The sequence below is a fragment of the Hemitrygon akajei genome, chromosome 5 (genome assembly GCF_048418815.1).
Source record: "Hemitrygon akajei chromosome 5, sHemAka1.3, whole genome shotgun sequence".
Classification (NCBI taxonomy): domain Eukaryota; kingdom Metazoa; phylum Chordata; class Chondrichthyes; order Myliobatiformes; family Dasyatidae; genus Hemitrygon; species Hemitrygon akajei.
The window spans coordinates 61885572-61902517 of record NC_133128.1 but is presented as its reverse complement, the minus strand read 5'-3'; the positions used below and the strand labels follow the sequence as shown (position 1 = coordinate 61902517).

The window sequence follows — 16946 nt, the reverse complement described above, 5'->3', positions numbered from 1 at the left end:
ACCCGATCCTTTGTTCATATAAATGATGATCATAACCAGCAATGTTGATCAATTTACCTGACAATTTTTATTTGTGAATCACATGCTCCTTTTTCCCCCACAGAGGACCCAAAAAAAACCAAGGAAAATTGTACAGCATGAAAAACTAACATTTGCAAAACTGAAATGCCAGCAGTTCAAAAGTATTCATCCCCCTTTGCTTAGTTGAGCCAATTCTCGGAGCTATTACAGCCAGTAGCCTTTTTAGATTCATCTCTATTAGCTTTGCACAACATGATGGAACAAGATTAGCCCATTCCGCCTTGCAAAATTGCTCAAGTTGTGCTAGGTTAGCTGGGGAGCAGCAGTGGACAGCAATTTTGAGGGTTTGCCGTAGATGTTCGATCTGAATATGGTCAGGACTCTGACTGAGCAACTCAAGGACATCAATTTTCTTCATATGAAGCCACTCTACGGTTGATCTGGCAGTGTGCTTGGGTCACTATTCTGCTGAAAGATGAACTTCCTCCCCGACTCAAGCTTTCTGGCAGAGGCTAGCAGGTTTTATTTCCAGGATTTAGCAGCATTCATCTTCCCATCAATTCTGACTAAATTTCCAGTCCCTGCTGCTGAAAAACATTCTCATAGCATAATGCTATCTCCACCATACTTTACAGTACAGATAGTGTTACCTAGCAGAGGCGCAGAATTAGATTTACGTCACATGAATTGCTTCACATTGAGGCCAAAAGTTCCACTTTAGTCTCATCCAACCACATTTTAACAGTAACTTTTAAGTGAAGCTTTGCGAAGTCTTTACGGGCAAGGATATGCTTTTTTTAATTTATGTAATCAGGGCTTCTTCATTGCCACTCTTTCATGAATACCCTTTTGTGACTGTTGGTGTCACAGTAGCCTTTCTTACAACTGTCATTCTTCTCCAGTGATTAAGTTTAGAGGGACAGCCTGACCTAGGCAGTGTGGCTGTGGTTTCAAAATATTTCCACTTTTTCACAATAGACTGCACTCTCAGAAGTATGTTCAGTGCCTTTGAAATGGTCATGTACCCTTCCCCAAAGGTGAGCTTTCATTTCCCTAACCTGCCTTGAATGCTCCTTTGTTTTCATTTTGGTTTGGTCTATTGAAAATCTACCATACTGTTGGACCTTACAGAGAGAGGGGGCATTTATTCTGACAAATTCATTGAAAACAGGTGATCTTCCAATATTCTACATCAGCAACTTGGTAAAGTAATATATTTCACCAGAGGAAAGTTAGCGTAGTAATTACAGTACAAAGGGGAAAAATACTTTTACAGCCACACAATTATGGTTTTCAACTTTTAGCAAACTGTTGACAGGTTTTGGAATTTTTCTTTTGATTTGACATGATGCACAATGTTTTATAGATTAGCTAAAAAAAATCCTACTTCAATATATTTTAAATATAGAAAATAAGACAGTGAGATGTGAAAATAGTTGTGGGGGCTGAATACTTTAAGGCACTGTATATAACCATAAATTCAGTTTTAATTTACCTCCGACTTTGCCTAGCATAACAGAAGTTGCATTTTTAAGGAATACAGCACCTACTGTAGCAAAATATCAGCAAAAAATTGCAGAAGAGTGCCACAAATACACAAATCCAAAGTTAGAGCAGATGAGTGAGGAAAAATACACAGATATTCACTCTGCAGGTTCCAGGATCAGAGTACTGACTATGCTGCTATCTATAGTCCAATGCAAGAGTTCCCAGTCTGGGGGTCCACTTATGGTGCTGGTCCATAGTATAAAAAAGATTGGGAATTCCTGATCTAGTGTGTGGCAATTCGCATGACATGGAACAAAAAAAAAAATGCTGGAGGAACTCAACGGATCAATATCTGCGGAGGGATGCTGGATGTTTCAAGTCAAGATCAGGATTGAGATCATTGAGGGAGGATGGTCAGTGTAAAGGAGAGAATGAGAGAGAGGAGAGGCAGGGGCTGGGTAGCTGATTGGTGTACCAAGGATGAGTGAGGGATGATGAGCAGTTAGACCAAGTTGGAGGTAGAGAGGAGAGGGAGAAGTAGAATGCAAGACGGAGGCTGGGGTTGACAGGTAAAGACCGATATGGAAGGAGTAAAATGGGGAGACAAAAGGATAGAGCCAGGCAGGTGGTGGAGGGACAAAGAGGACCCAAGTGGCCATGAGGCTGGAAAACACAGGAACAAAGATTACTACACGTTAGAAAATTTAATGTTCAGATCATTGGATCGTTGTCTGCACCTGTCCTCGCCAAAATGCCTCACTTCACATTTTCCAGGTGGTTTCATCTGCCATTTCTCTACCCAACTCACCAACATCATTCTGCAGCCAAAGACCATTCATCTCACTGTCAACACCACCACCAGTTTCCATGTCATTCCTGAAATCCCACATCATGCTCAATTGTTAATGTATAAAATAAATGGAAAAAGTCCTAGCACTGCTCCCTCTAGTACCATCAATGGTCACAAAATAGGCTTCCAATCACAAAAGAAATTCCCTGATAGCACCAAGCTAATTCCAAATATAATTTATCTCACTGCTCAAGATCCTACTTCCTTGGACCAGAGTTCACGAGCCATCAATACTACAGGTCAACAACCAAATGAAGAATGCTACAAACTAGCACGTCTAATTTAGTTATTCACTGTGCAGCAGGCACTCAACAAAGACAACAAGAGAGCAACTAACTGCTTCTCTCATGTTGAAGAACCAGGCCAGACAGACTGATGCTATAGCAATTTCAGAATGAGTACACGTTCATGAGGTGGCTCACTCATCCTTCAAAGTTTAAAATCACACTCCAGCCCTTCTGACAATCCTTGGTAATTCTAAACATGAGAAAATCTGCAATGCTTGAAATCCAGACAACACGCACAAAATTCTGGAGGAACTCAGCAGGCCAGGCATCTATGGCAAAGAGTAAACAGTCAACGTTCTGGTCCGAGACCCTTCCACAGAATTTAACGGCAATTCTGAAATTCACTTCCAAAGAGGTAGATAAACCTGCTCACAATTAACAGTCCTGATGAAGGGTCTCGGCCCGAAACATCGACAGCACTTCTCCCTATAGATGCTGCCTGGCCTGCTGTGTTCCACCAGCATTTTGTGTGTGTTGTTGTTTGAATTTCCAGCATCTGCAGATTTCCTCGTGTTTGCACAATTAACAGTGTTGTGTTGAAGATTTCATGTGGCACAGGAAAGACTGAAATTTAAATTAGTTCACACCAATAATTTCATTGTTAACATTGTCTTTTTTAGTTCACAAGCTACAAACTTCAAGTCACAGTGCATTCCCTAAGCTTTGTTCTACCTCCACCTGGTGGTGAATGTATGAGCACAACCCCAGAGACAGCCCTGTCAAACTTTCCTTCTGCCCAAACAAGAGTTGCACAGTTGCTCTGACCTCCAGGCCAATCCGTTGTATTAGTGATCAGGTCAAACAGAGGTTGTAAAAGGAATTGAGATTTAACAATGTTAAACTCGCCTAAATTATAAACCCACAAATATGCTTAATGAAGTTAAAGATACTTTTGGCTGACAAGCAGACAAAGCCCCTCCACATTAAACATGTCCTAGACTAAAGATACTGCAAGTTGCATCTAATAGAACAACACCACAGCCCTGAATAAATCTAATATGCTTAAATGAAATAAAATAATAAACTTCTAACAGTATCAGTCATGAACTTTAAAGATACCAGACCAGATGAGACATGTTTAGTACTCATGTCTACAATATTAAATACAAAGTAGAATCCCAACAATTTTTTTTAGTCTGTGAGTTAAAGTCAAAAAGTCAGCTTGTTCTCCAAACTCAAGAACCATTCTCAATCCTAAGTCTGAATTAACTTTCTTACTTTTTAAAAAATCTTTCTCCCTCCAGTTTGTGCATTTTTACCCAATCTCAGATTCTCCCCTCTTCTCCAGTCCTTTCTGCTCTGTTTTCCATTAGGCTTTTGCTTTGTTCTTTGCCAATGCAACTGTAGAACAAAGTGCAATGAAACCATTTCAGGATTTCAGAAGCTATTTCAAGATTTACCCAAAACGTTACCAGCTTCTCACTACCCAGTTACAGCCTGACCTACTCAGAATCTCGAGCCTTTATAGATTTTTCAATGACCTGAATATTGTGCTTTTCAGGCCTCACAGGTGTTTTATGTCAATGGAATTGCCGACACTTTTGTGATCCAGGAAACGAAAAAGCCACTACAGAAACCATCATTGTTCACCGCAGTACATTATGCCAGAGAGGCATATTGGCATTGAAGAAGCAAACACGTTTCTCTGCTTCGTGGTGTGGATGTATCAGGAATAGGCAACAAAGGACACATTATATCCAAATAAGGTTCAAAGCCAGGAGTTTCAGGGAGAAGCACACAAATTGCTAAACACAGACACACACAAAAAAGCTAGACCAGGATCACAGCACATTCCTGTAAGCAAACAGTTGTGGCGACCCACTTTCTGCACAGGCGAACCGGCTCACAAATAGCCAGCGCGCAGGGGGAGACTTTGGTAATGCACCTCTGATCTCATTTCCGCCTGGAGAAGGCGGGCGCTAAGGATTAAATGCCAGCGCCGCGAAGTTTGAATAAACTAGTCTTGAAACGACTTACCGACTGCGTTATTTCAGCGCTGTGTGTAGCACATCGCTACATTGGTGAACCCGACAGTCCGAACGGGATTTGGACCAAAGATGACCAACTCTTCATCTGTTCACACAGTTTCGCTAAAACTGCTGACTTTCTGGACGCTGCGACCACGCGTGTAGTTTAGCCAAGCAGAAGCCCAGTTCCAAATTCGGCAGATATCCTCTGATTCCACGCGTTACTACCACATGGTGAGCGCCCTTGACCGGGGACTGCCACCCAGATTGCGGATTTCAGACAGTCGCCCCCGGAAGAAGGCAAATATGAAGCATTCAAAACGCTGCTCATTGGGACCTTTGGCCTCTCTCAGCGTGAGCAGGGTGCCCGCCTGCTTCACTGGGACGGTTTGGGAGACAGGCTGCCGTCAGCATCGATGAACGAGATGCGGGCCCTGGCTGATGGACACAAGCCCTGCCTCATGTTCAAGCAAGCGTTCCTAGAGCAACTGCCCGAGGACATACATCTGCTGCTGGCTGACGCAGATTTCAGCGACCCCCAGAAGGTGGCGGCCCGGGCAGACGTGCTGTGGAAAGCCAAGAGGGAGAGCATGGCGTCCGTCGGTCAGATTACCAGGCCACGTGCCCAACAGCGGACCAGACCAGGCCTGGCGGGGACGTACACAACACAGAGGCAGGAGTGATGAGGCCAGTGAACAGTGATGTTTCTACCATCAGCGGTGGGGCACAGAAGCCCGCCGTTGTCGCCCACCCTGCAAGAGCCAGGGCCAGGGCCAGCTGCCACTAATGACTATGGCGGCTGGCCACTAGGACAGCCTCTTGCACGTCTGCGACAAACAGTCGGGACGCCGCTTCTTGGTCGACACCGGAGCGGAGATCAGCGTCTTGCCCCCGACGGGGTATGAGACCCGCATCAGGAAGCCAGGACCCACCCTGAGGGCCGCAAACAGCAGCACGATATGGACCTATGGCACCTGCACAGTGCAGCTGCAGTTCGGCGCCAGCCGGTTCACGTGGGACTTCACACTGGCCGCCGTGGCCCAACCACTCTGGGGGCGGACTTCTTGCGAGCTCACAGCCTGCTGGTCGACTTGCAAGGGAAAAGACTGGTACATGCCGAGACTTTCCAGACGTTGTCCCTGTGTGAAGCCACGTTGCCGGCCCCACACCTGAACTCCATCACCCTGTCGGACAATGAATTCACCAGAATCCTGGCAGACTTTCCATCGATTCTGGCACCGCAGTTCACGGCAGCCATGCCCAGACAGGGGGTACAGCACCACATCCCGACCAAGGGACCACCCCTCCACGCCCGCGCACGAAGGCTCCCCACAGAAAAGCTCCGCCTGGCGAAGGAGGCGTTCAAGAGGATGGAAGAATTGGGGATCGTACGGAGGTCCGACAGCCCATGGGCCTCCCCCCTGCACATGGTACCCAAAGCAGCTGGGGGTTGGAGACCATGCAGTGACTACCGCAGACTGAACGAGGCTACAACTCCAGACCGCTACCCCGTGCTGCACATACAAGACTTTGCAGCAAACCTGCGCGGGGCAAGAATATTTTCCAAAGTAGACCTCGTCCGGGGATACCATCAAATCCCGGTGCACCCTGAAGACATCCCCAAAACAGCACTTATCAGCCCGTTTGGCCTGTTCGAGTTCCTCCGAATGCCGTTCGGCCTGAAGAATGCCGCACAGACGTTCCAGCGGCTAATGGATGCCGTGGGACGCGACCTGGACTTTGCGTTCATCTATTTGGACGACATCCTTATAGCCAGCTGTAGTCGTCAGGAGCATCTGTCCCACCTCCGCCAGCTCTACTCCCGCCTGAGTGATTTCGGCCTCACGATCAACCCGGCCAAATGCCAGTTCGGTCTAGATACCATTGACTTCCTGGGCCACAGGATTACCAAAGACGGGGCAACACCTCTGCCCGCTAAGGTGGACACGATCCGCCACTTTGCCCGGCCCAACACGGTCAAAGGCCTACAGGAGTTCATTGGTATGGTGAACTTCTACCACCGTTTCCTCCCCTCAGCAGCCCGTATCATGCGCCCTTTGTACACCCTGATGTCGGGTAAAGGCAAGGACATTACTTGGGACGAGGAGGCTGCAGCCGCTTTCGTTAAAGCCAAGGAAGCCTTGGCAGATGCCGCGATGCTGGTGCACCCCAGAACGGATGTTCCGACCGCCCTCACGGTGGACGCATCCGACACAGCAGTCGGTGGGGTGCTGGAGCAGCTCATCGAGGGGCGCTGGCAACCCCTGGCGTTCTTCAGCAAGCACCTACGACCACCCGAACTCAAGTACAGTGCTTTCAACCAGGAGCTGTTGGCACTGTATCTGGCAATCCGGCATTTCAGGTACTTCTTAGAAGGCGCGTTCACCACGTTCACAGACCACAAACTGTTGACCTTCGCGTTCACGAAGGTGTCCGATCCCTGGTCAGCTCGCCAGCAGCGACATCTGTCCTACATCTCTTTTCCATCTTTTTATTATCATTGTTAATAACAACAAAATAAAATTGATACATAGATAATGAGATTACACGCATACATATTTCAACTAACTATAAAAGATTACAAGAGCAATGATTACAGTATAAATGAGTATTCCCACATCGTAAATGATACAATATACAAATAGACAAGGCAAACCTAAGTGTATCATAATATAAAATGAAAAAAGAAGAAGAAAAAAAGAAAAAAATTATTATGCAAAAAACGAATCTAAAAATCTAATAATAGAACAGAAAAAAAACAAAAAAGAGAAAAAGAAAAAATAGAAAAGAGGAAGAAAAAAAGGGCTGTTTATAATATCTCACAAAAATACAAAATCGTCAGTGTCATCTACTCCGATCCTCTTGACATATATGCAATCAAAACTGGAAAATCAAATAGGCCTGGAACAGGGTCCTATTACATCATATGAAAATATTGAATAAATGGTCTCCATATCTTTTCAAATTTAGTAGAAGTGTCAAATACACCACTTCTAATTTTTTCTAAATTTAAACATAACATAGTTTGAGAAAGCCAATGAAATACAGTAGGACGATTAATTTCCTTCCAATTCAACAAAATAGATCTTCTAGCCATTAGTGTAAGAAATGCAATCATTCGACAAGCGGAAGAAGATAAATGAAGTGAGTCCATCATTGGTAAACCAAAAATTGCGGTAATAGGATGGGGTTGTAAATCAATGTTCAATACCACGGAGATAATATCAAAAATATCTTTCCAATATTTTTTCAAAAGCGGACACGACCAGAACATATGAGTTAGAGACGCTATTTCAGATTGACATCTATCACAAATAGGATTTATATAGGAATAAAAATGAGCCAATTTATCCTTAGACATATGAGCCCTGTGTACAACCTTAAACTGTATTAATGAATGTTTAGCACATATAGATGATGTATTAACTAATTGAAGAATTTTATCCCAATTCTCAATAGGAATAATAATGTTGAGCTCTCTTTCCCAATCATTTTTTGTCTTATAAAGAGGCTCTGAACGTATCTTCATAATTATATTATAAAGTTTTGATATAAGCCCTTTCTGAAAGGGGTTTAATTCAAACAAATTCTCCAAAATGCCTGAAGACACAAAGTTTGGAAAAGTAGGAAGTACAGTATTTAAAAAATTCCTAATCTGTAAATATCTAAAAAAATGAAATCGAGGCAAATTATATTTATTAGATAACTGCTCAAAAGACATAAAACAATCATCCAAAAATAAGTCAGAAAATCGTAGTAATCCTTTAGTCTTCCAAGCCAAATAAGCTTGGTCTATAATTGAAGGGTGGAAAAAACAATTGGATACAATAGGAATATTTAAAACAAACTGAGTCAACCCAAAAAATTTACGAAATTGAAACCATATACGTAAAGTATGTTTAACTATCGGGCTGTCAATTCGTTTCGGCAATTTAGAAAGAGCAAAAGGGAGAGAAGTCCCCAAAATAGAACCCAGTGCAAAACCTGATACCGATTTAATTTCCAGGTTCACCCAATGAGGGCTAAAAGATCCATCCCAATCTTTCAACCAACATATCAAATATCTGATATTAACTGCCCAATAATAAAATCTAAAATTAGGCAATGCTAATCCACCTTCCTTCTTTGCCTTCTGTAAGTATATTTTACCTAACCTAGGATTTTTATTCTGCCAAATATATGAGGAAATTTTTGAATCAAGATTAGTAAAAAAAAGCTTTCGGAATAAAAATTGGTACCGCTTGAAAAATATATAAGAACTTAGGTAAAATAACCATCTTAGTAGTGTTAATTCGACCTATCAGAGATAGAGATAATGGTGACCACTTAGTAAACAAGCATTTAATCTGATCAATTAAGGGTACAAAATTAACCTTAAATAAGTCTTTGTGGTTTTTTGTGATTTTAATCCCTAAGTAAATAAAAGAATCATTAACTAATTTATAAGGTAAGTTACCATAAATTGGGACCTGTCTATTTAAAGGAAACAATTCACTCTTATTAAGATTTAACTTATACCCAGAAAAATCACTAAATTGAGCCAACAATGATAAAACTACAGGAATAGATTTCTCAGGATTGGAAATAAATAACAACAAATCATCTGCATACAAAGATAACTTATGAATATCTGTCCCACGATTAATACCAAGAATATCCTGTGATTCTCTGATAGCAATTGCCAAGGGTTCTAAAGCAATATCAAATAATAGTGGACTAAGAGGACAGCCTTGTCTAGTGCCCCGAAATAAACGAAAAAAGGGAGATCTTTGATTATTAGTAAACACCGAGGCTACTGGGGTATGATAAATCAGTTTAATCCAGGAAATAAATGTCGGACTAAAATTAAACTTCTCCAACACATTAAATAAGTATGGCCATTCAACTCTATCAAATGCTTTCTCCGCATCTAATGAAATAACACGTTCTGAAATATTATGTGAAGGAGTATACACAATATTCAATAACCTCCTAACATCAAAAAAAGAATAACGATTTTTGATAAAACCGGTTTGATCCTCCGAAATAATTTGGGGTAATACCTTCTCCAATCTGGATGCAAGTAACTTGGAAAAAATCTTAGAATCTACATTCAGTAAGGATATTGGTCTATAGGATGTACAATCAGTAGGGTCTTTATCTTTCTTCAATATTAAAGAAATAGAAGCTCTATAAAAAGATTGTGGCAAATTGCCCAATCTAATTGCTTCTTCAAAAACCTTATATAACCAAGGAAATCTGCCCTACATCTCCGAGTAAACAACGGACATCCAGCATGTCTCGGGAAAGGACAACTTTGTGGCAGACGCACTCTCCAGACCAGCTGTCCAGGCCCTGTCCCTGGGGGTGAACTATGCAGCACTGGCGGAGGCGCAGCAGGCAGACGACGAGATGCCCAGCTACAGGACCGCAGTCTCGGGTTTGCAGCTGCAGGACTTTCTTGTAGGCCCAGGTGAGAGGACCCTCCTGTGCGATGTGGCTACCGGACAACCTCACCCCATCGTCCCGGCAGCCTGGAGGCGGTAAGTTTTCGACTCCATACACGGTTTGGTGCACCCATCTATCAGGACAACCGTCCGGCTAGTCTCCAGCAAGTTCGCATGGCATGGACTTCACAAGCAGGTCAGTGAATGGGCCAGAATGTGTGCGCAGTGCCACATAGCCAAGATGCAGCGGCACATTAAAGCCCCGCGGCAGCAGTTCGAACCCACCCACCGGAGGTTCGACCACATTCATGTGGATATCGTGGGCCCCCTACCAGTGTCCCGAGGAGCGCGGTACCTCCTAACTATGGTAGACCGGTTCACGAGGTGGCCAGAGGCGGTCCCGTTCACCGACACATCTGGCGATTCCTGCGCCCGAGCACTGATTGCAAACTGGGTAGCACACTTCGGGGTACCAGCCCACATTACCTCCGTCAGAGGTGCCCAGTTCACCTCCAGCCTGTGGTCGGCTGTGGCCAGCCTGTTGGGAACTCAGCTACACCACACTACTGCCTACCACCCACAGTCGAACGGACTAGTGGAACGCTTCCACCGTCACTTGAAGTCGGCTCTCATGGCCTGCCTGAGAGGACCTAACTGGGTGGACGAGCTTCCCTGGGTCCTGCTTGGAATTCGCACAGCGTCCAAAGAGGATCTGCACGCCTCGTCGGCCGAGTTAGTGTACGATGCACTCCTGGCCGTCCCGGGAGAGTTCATACCAGCCCCAAGGGGGCAAGAGGAAGAACCCACAGCAGTACTGGACAGACTACGCTAAAGGCTCGGCAACCTGGTCCCCGTACCGACTTCACAGCACGGACGGACCCTGACCCATGTACCCAAAGAAATGCAGGACTGTAAGTTTGTGTTTGTACGAAGGGGCGGACACCGGGCACTGCTACAGTGGCCGTACGAGGGGTCATTCAAGGTGATCAACAACAACGGGTCCACGTACGTTATGAACATTGGGGGGAGAGAGGAGGTTTTCACGGTGGACCGACTCAAACCAGCCCATGTGGACTTGGCGCAGCCGGTCAAAGTTCAAGCACCGCGGCGCAGAGGCAGACCTCCCAAACAGAGGCCGACCTCCCAAACAGAGGTTGATCCAGACTGTGGACATTGGGGGGTGTATTGCCGGTTCTGGGGGGGGAGGTTATGTGGCGACCAACTTTCTGCACAGGCAAACCGGCTCACAAATAGCCAGCGCGCGGGGGGGAGACTTTGGTAATGCACCTCTGACGTCATTTCTGCCCGGAGAGGGCGGGCACTAGGGATTAAATGCCAGCGCCGCGAAGTTTGAATAAACTAGTCTCGAAATGACTTACCGACTGCGTGTCATTATTTCAGTGCTGTGTGTAGCACATCGCTACACAGTATACATTAATCATGGAACACTACAGAGGACAGAAGAGCAAAACTACAGCTCAACACTCAATCCTCAATAGATGCAAAATAAGAATATTGAGGGCACAGATTCATATTTTTAATGTTTTTTATATATATTTACCATCAGCATCTCTCTCTTCTTTTACCACCACTTCCTTGGGAATGTCCTTTGGTTCCTCCAATTCCAACTTCCTTTGCTGTTGTTTCACATGCATCTTTTTGGCTGATGAATTCACAGGAACTGGAAGGGCTCTTTCCACTGTGCCGACTCCACCTTCAGGGATGACTGGTTTTCTTGCGGAGCCATTCAAGTGAGTAAAATCAGGGCCTGCAGAAACCTGAGGGTTCGAAAATGAAAACTTTGAACTTTGTTTAGATGTGCAGGAACTGAGCTTCCACAATTAAAGACATTTTATACTGAATTGATACACCACAACATAAGACAATTAAAAATCCAAAGATTGCAATGTAATTAGGAATCATTTAAATCCTTTTCTCAGCTGGGGATTTCAATGAGAACACAGAAGGCACACAGCAATCGAATCCGGCTCAGCCCATTAAGCTCCTTGTGCCTGCTCCACCATTTACTGGCTGAACTATTCCCTCAGTGCCACTTTCCTGCAGCAAAAAACAAGAATTTGATTCTCTTCATTTCAAACAATCTATTGAATGTTTGCTATGTTTCTGCAGAAATGGTCACCCATACTTTCCCTTCTCCTCCCAAGATTCCTAAACCATTGCCAGTCTCCATTCAAAATGGTGGCATTGCTTCACTGTGACAGTCCTCTCCCAGTGCAAGTGAGGCACTTTGAAACCCAACAATAGTGTTCCCTAACCACAAAGTGTGGTCTTACCAGTGTATCTTAGCTCTGAACAGTGACCTAACAAAGTACATCAAAGTAACTAGGCAAAATCTCTGCTAAGTTTTGTGCTGTATATACATCCCACATGAGCAACATGTCATGAACTCTATATACAACTACTACCTTGGCATACATGGCACTCAGCTCAGTTATGCATACGTTAGTCTTTAGGGTACTTCTCTTGTCTCAGATGAGTGAACTATCATATCTGGATACAGCCAGAATCAGGTTGTTTATCACAGACGCATGCCATGAAATTTGTTGTTTTGCGGCAATAGTACAGTGCAATACACAAAAAAAAAACTACAAATGACAAGAAATGCAATGTATATAAATTAAATTAGTTAGCAAGTTAAATAACCCAGTGAAGGAAGCAGATTGGAATGCGCCACAATCACTGGAATACTAACAGAGAAGATTTTGAATAAAATCTCAGAAAATTTAGAGATTAGTAGATTTACACAGAAATAAACTGCACAAATATCAGAATCAGGTTTAATATCACCTGTATATGTTGTAAAATTTGGTAACCATTATTAACAGAAATTAACATTAATGTAGACAGACATACTTGAGCACATTGTGGGGACACAGTAGTGCAATTGCTGCCTTACGGTTCAGGTAATGGGTTCAATTCTGACCCACACTCTATCTGTTTGTGCAAAGTTTGCATTTTTTCCTGTGGGCTTCCTTCAGGTGAACCCAACCCAAAAAGATTGGTGAGTTAGAGGGTAAACTGCCTCTGTACATAGCCTATGTCAGTGAGCAGTAGAATCCAGGGGTAGTTGATGGGAATGTAGGGAGAATAAAATGGGATCCATCAGATAGGTGATTAAAGGTGGGTATGGATTTGCTGAGTGAAAGAGACTGCTTCCACGCTGTTTGCCTCCATGACCCATTGTTTCATTCATTAAATCTGCTGCTCATTTTCAAATTCCAGATAGAGCCAGAAGCCATTAAAATATAACTGAAGCTGCTTATTGGGTTACCTTTGGGGTGGGTTGCTTGACAGAAAATGGGTTTGCTAACACCCCAGCAGGCTTTTTCTTCTTCAAGACCACAACGGGAGGAGGCGCAGATATCGAAGATGCCTATTAAGTGTAAAACCAAATTTGGTTAAGGTCTGTAAAGCTAGGAAGGGAGAATAAGCAATGCAACATACAGCTAAATTACCTAACAAATCTGCTCTTTACCTCTGAATGAAGATCCTGAAGTATGTCTCCTAATAGATCATCCTTGGACAAATCAACATCTTTCTGCAAAAGTAAAAAAAAGTCTGTAATTATGAATTATAGTTTTGATTGGAATAGTATCCTTCATAAATTCTTTCCTCCTTAACTACTACTACTGGACCTCTATCTCTTCATGGCACGTCACCAAATATTCTAACAAATTCATACTGATGAACTGTTGAAAGAATGCTGACAGGTCACTTTATGGTCTGGTACAGTGATTCAAATGCACAAGAACACAAGAAGCTGCAGGGAGTAGAAGACTCAGACCAACTCATTACAGTACACAGTATACTTCTGCATCAGCAGGGTCCACAGACCGCACTGCCCCAAGAAAACAGCATCCTGCATCCAACCTGAGAATGGTCTCGACATGGCAGTAGTTGGAAAAGAAATGAGAAGTAGAATTAAAAATGGATGGTTGGAGACTGGAAAATCCCGCCTGCTGTGGCAGATGGAGCAGAGGTGCTCGATAAAGCAGTCCCCCGATCTATATTGGGTCTCACTGGATGCGGTAGATGACCTTGACAGAATTGCAGAAGGGTTGCCTCACTTGGAAGGACTGTTTGAGGCCTTGAGTGGCTATGAGAGGGGAGGTGTGGCATTTTGCAGGGATAAGCACCAAGTGGGAAGGGACGTGTGGGCTGAGTTCCTCCAGCATTTTGTGTGGGTTGCTTTGGAGTTTCAGCATCTGCAAAATTTCTTGTGTTTATCCTTCATCAGTGATCCTCACCATTTGGGCCCAGCCATCTTCTCACAGCTGCAAAAGCACACAAGGTACAGAACCCTGAAGGTACAGTCCTTCAACAACAGTTTCAAAAACAACTACTTCCCTTCAACCATGTAGTTCTTGAACCAACCAGCAAAACCTACAGTTCAGCACCACTATAGCCAATCTAATCACTTTGCACTGAAATGGACTTCATCTTTTTTTTAAATTGTGATGAAAGATTTATATTTTTCTTGTGGATGCTGTTAATATCACGCCACAGTGGTGCTAGTAAGTTTGTGAACCCTGTAGAATTTTCTCTATTTCTACATAAATATGACCTAAAATGTGATCAGATCTTCATGCGTCCTAAAACTAGATAAAGAGAACCCAATTAAATGAATAACATTAAAAAATTATATTTGTTCATTTATTAATTGAGAAATATTATCCAATATTACATGGCATTTATTGGAAAAAGTATGTGAACCTCTGAGGTAATATCTTCTACAAAAGCTAATTGGAGTCAGGAGTTCCAATTAATGAGATGAGATTGGAGCTGGGGGTTGTAGAAGTGCCCTGCCCTATTAAAAAAAGTAGAATCTTTGTTCACTACCTCACTTTTTAAAAAATATACAGTATTTATCTTTTCACACTTTTTAAAATCTATTCAAAATACTTAATTGATTTACTTGTTCATTTATTATTTTGTTTTTTTTCTCTCTGCTAGATTATGTATTGCATTGAATTGCTGCTGCTAAGTAAACAAATTTCACGTCACATGTTGGTGATAATAAACCTGATTCTGATTCTATACAAGGGAGGTCACACTGATTACTGAAAACAAAGGTTCACCTACTTTTTCCAAGAAATACATGTAATATTGGTTCATTTTCTCAATAAATAAATGAACAAGTATAATGATTTTTGTGTTCTTTATTTAATTAGGTTTTCTTGATCTAGTTTTAGGACACATGAAGATCTCATCACATTTTAGGTCATATTTATATAAAAATAGAGAAAATTCTATAGAGTTCACAAATTTTCAAGTACTATATATTCCCGCAATGCTGCTGCAGGTTAGTTTTTCACTGCACTACTTGTCCATAACGTATATACCTGATATGCACAACTCAACTTTTGAGAAGATCAGAACACCTGGTGTCTCTGCCTTGTTTAGATTCAAACCAATGAATTAAAATTCTGTTCTCTCCAGCCTGCAACTATAAATGTAACAGGTTCAGCTCCAGAACACAGTCCACGCTCCAATTTCCGGTAACAGGCTTTGAGAGGCAGCAAGAGCACTCTACTTGCAAATGATAATCAGATGATCAAGATGATGACATGAGGTTGCCTTAGCAGACAAGCTGAAGGAGAATCCTAAGGGCTTCTACTCTTTATTAAGAGAAAAAGAGTAGCAAGGGACAAAACTGGTCCTCTGAAGATCAGAGTGGTAATCTATGCGTGGAGTCAGAAGAGATGGGGGAAGGTCTTAAATGGATTTTTTTCATCTGTATTTACTTGGGAGACAGATAAGAGTCCATAGATGTGAGAAAATGCAACAGAGGTCACGTACTCTATACAGACTATAGAGGAGATGTTTGTTGTCGAGGCAAATTACAGTGAATAGATGCCAAAGGCCTGACAAGGTGTTCCTTCAGACCCTATGGGAGGTGAGGGCTGAAATGCAGGTCCCCTAGCAGAGATACTTACAAACATCCATACGCACGGGCAAGGTGCCAGAGGAACGGAAGGTATCTAACATTATTCTGTTGTTTAAGAAAGGCTCTAAGAATAAGCCAGGAAAATATAGGTTGGTGAGCCTGACATCAGTGGTGCTAAAGTTAATGGTAGGTATTCTCAGGTACTGGATATATAAGTAGACATGGACAAGAGAAAATCTTCAGATGCTGGAAAACCAAGCAACACACACAAAATGCTGGTAGAACTCAGCAGGCCAGGCAGCATCTACAGAAAAGAGTACAGTCAACATTTCCGACCAAGACCCTTCGGCAGCTGCTGCTTGGCCTACTGAGTTCCTCCAGCATTTTGTTTATGTTGCTTGGATAGAATAGACATGGACTGATTAAGGTTAGTCAACATGGCTTTGAGCTTGTTAAGTCGTGCCTAACCAATCTTATAGACCTTTTTGAGGAAGTTAACTGGAAAGTTGAAGATGGCAAGGTCTATGTTATCTACATAGACCTCTGCAAGGTCTTTGACAAGGTCCCACATGGAAGCTTGGTCAAGAAAGCTCAATTGCCTGGCATTCAAGATGAGGTAGTAAATTGGATTAGACATTGGTTTTATAGAAGCCAGAGAGTGGTTGCCTCTCTGACTGGAGGGAGACCTGTGAATAGTGGTGTGCCGCAGGGATTGGGGCTGGGTCTATTGTTGCTCGTCAACTATATCAACTATCTGGATGATAATGTGGTAAACTGGATCAGCAAATTCGCGGATGATTGGGGGTGTAGTGGGCAGTGAGGAAGACTATCAAAGCTTGCAGTGGGATCTGGACCAGCTGGGAAAATGGGCTGAAAAATGGCAGATGGAATTTAATGCAGACAAGTGTGAGATGTTGCACTTTGGGAGGACCAACCAGAGCAGGTCTTACATGGTGAGCAGCAGTGCACTGAGGGGTGTGGTAGAACAGAGGGATCTGA

At 43.1% G+C, this 16946-nt stretch overlaps 1 protein-coding gene across 2 annotated transcripts in view; it reads right to left on the bottom strand.

The window, feature by feature from the left end:
• pola1 (polymerase (DNA directed), alpha 1) overlaps positions 1–16946 on the bottom strand; it is a 295953-nt gene that overhangs the window by 267968 nt on the left and 11039 nt on the right. For both annotated transcript variants that reach the window (XM_073045628.1, XM_073045629.1), the window contains exons 6-8: positions 13536–13598; positions 13332–13433; positions 11601–11817 (exon numbers count right to left, since the gene is read on the bottom strand). In XM_073045628.1, the coding sequence (XP_072901729.1) occupies positions 11601–11817; positions 13332–13433; positions 13536–13598 (382 nt within the window). The remainder of the gene's footprint in view (positions 1–11600; positions 11818–13331; positions 13434–13535; positions 13599–16946) is intronic.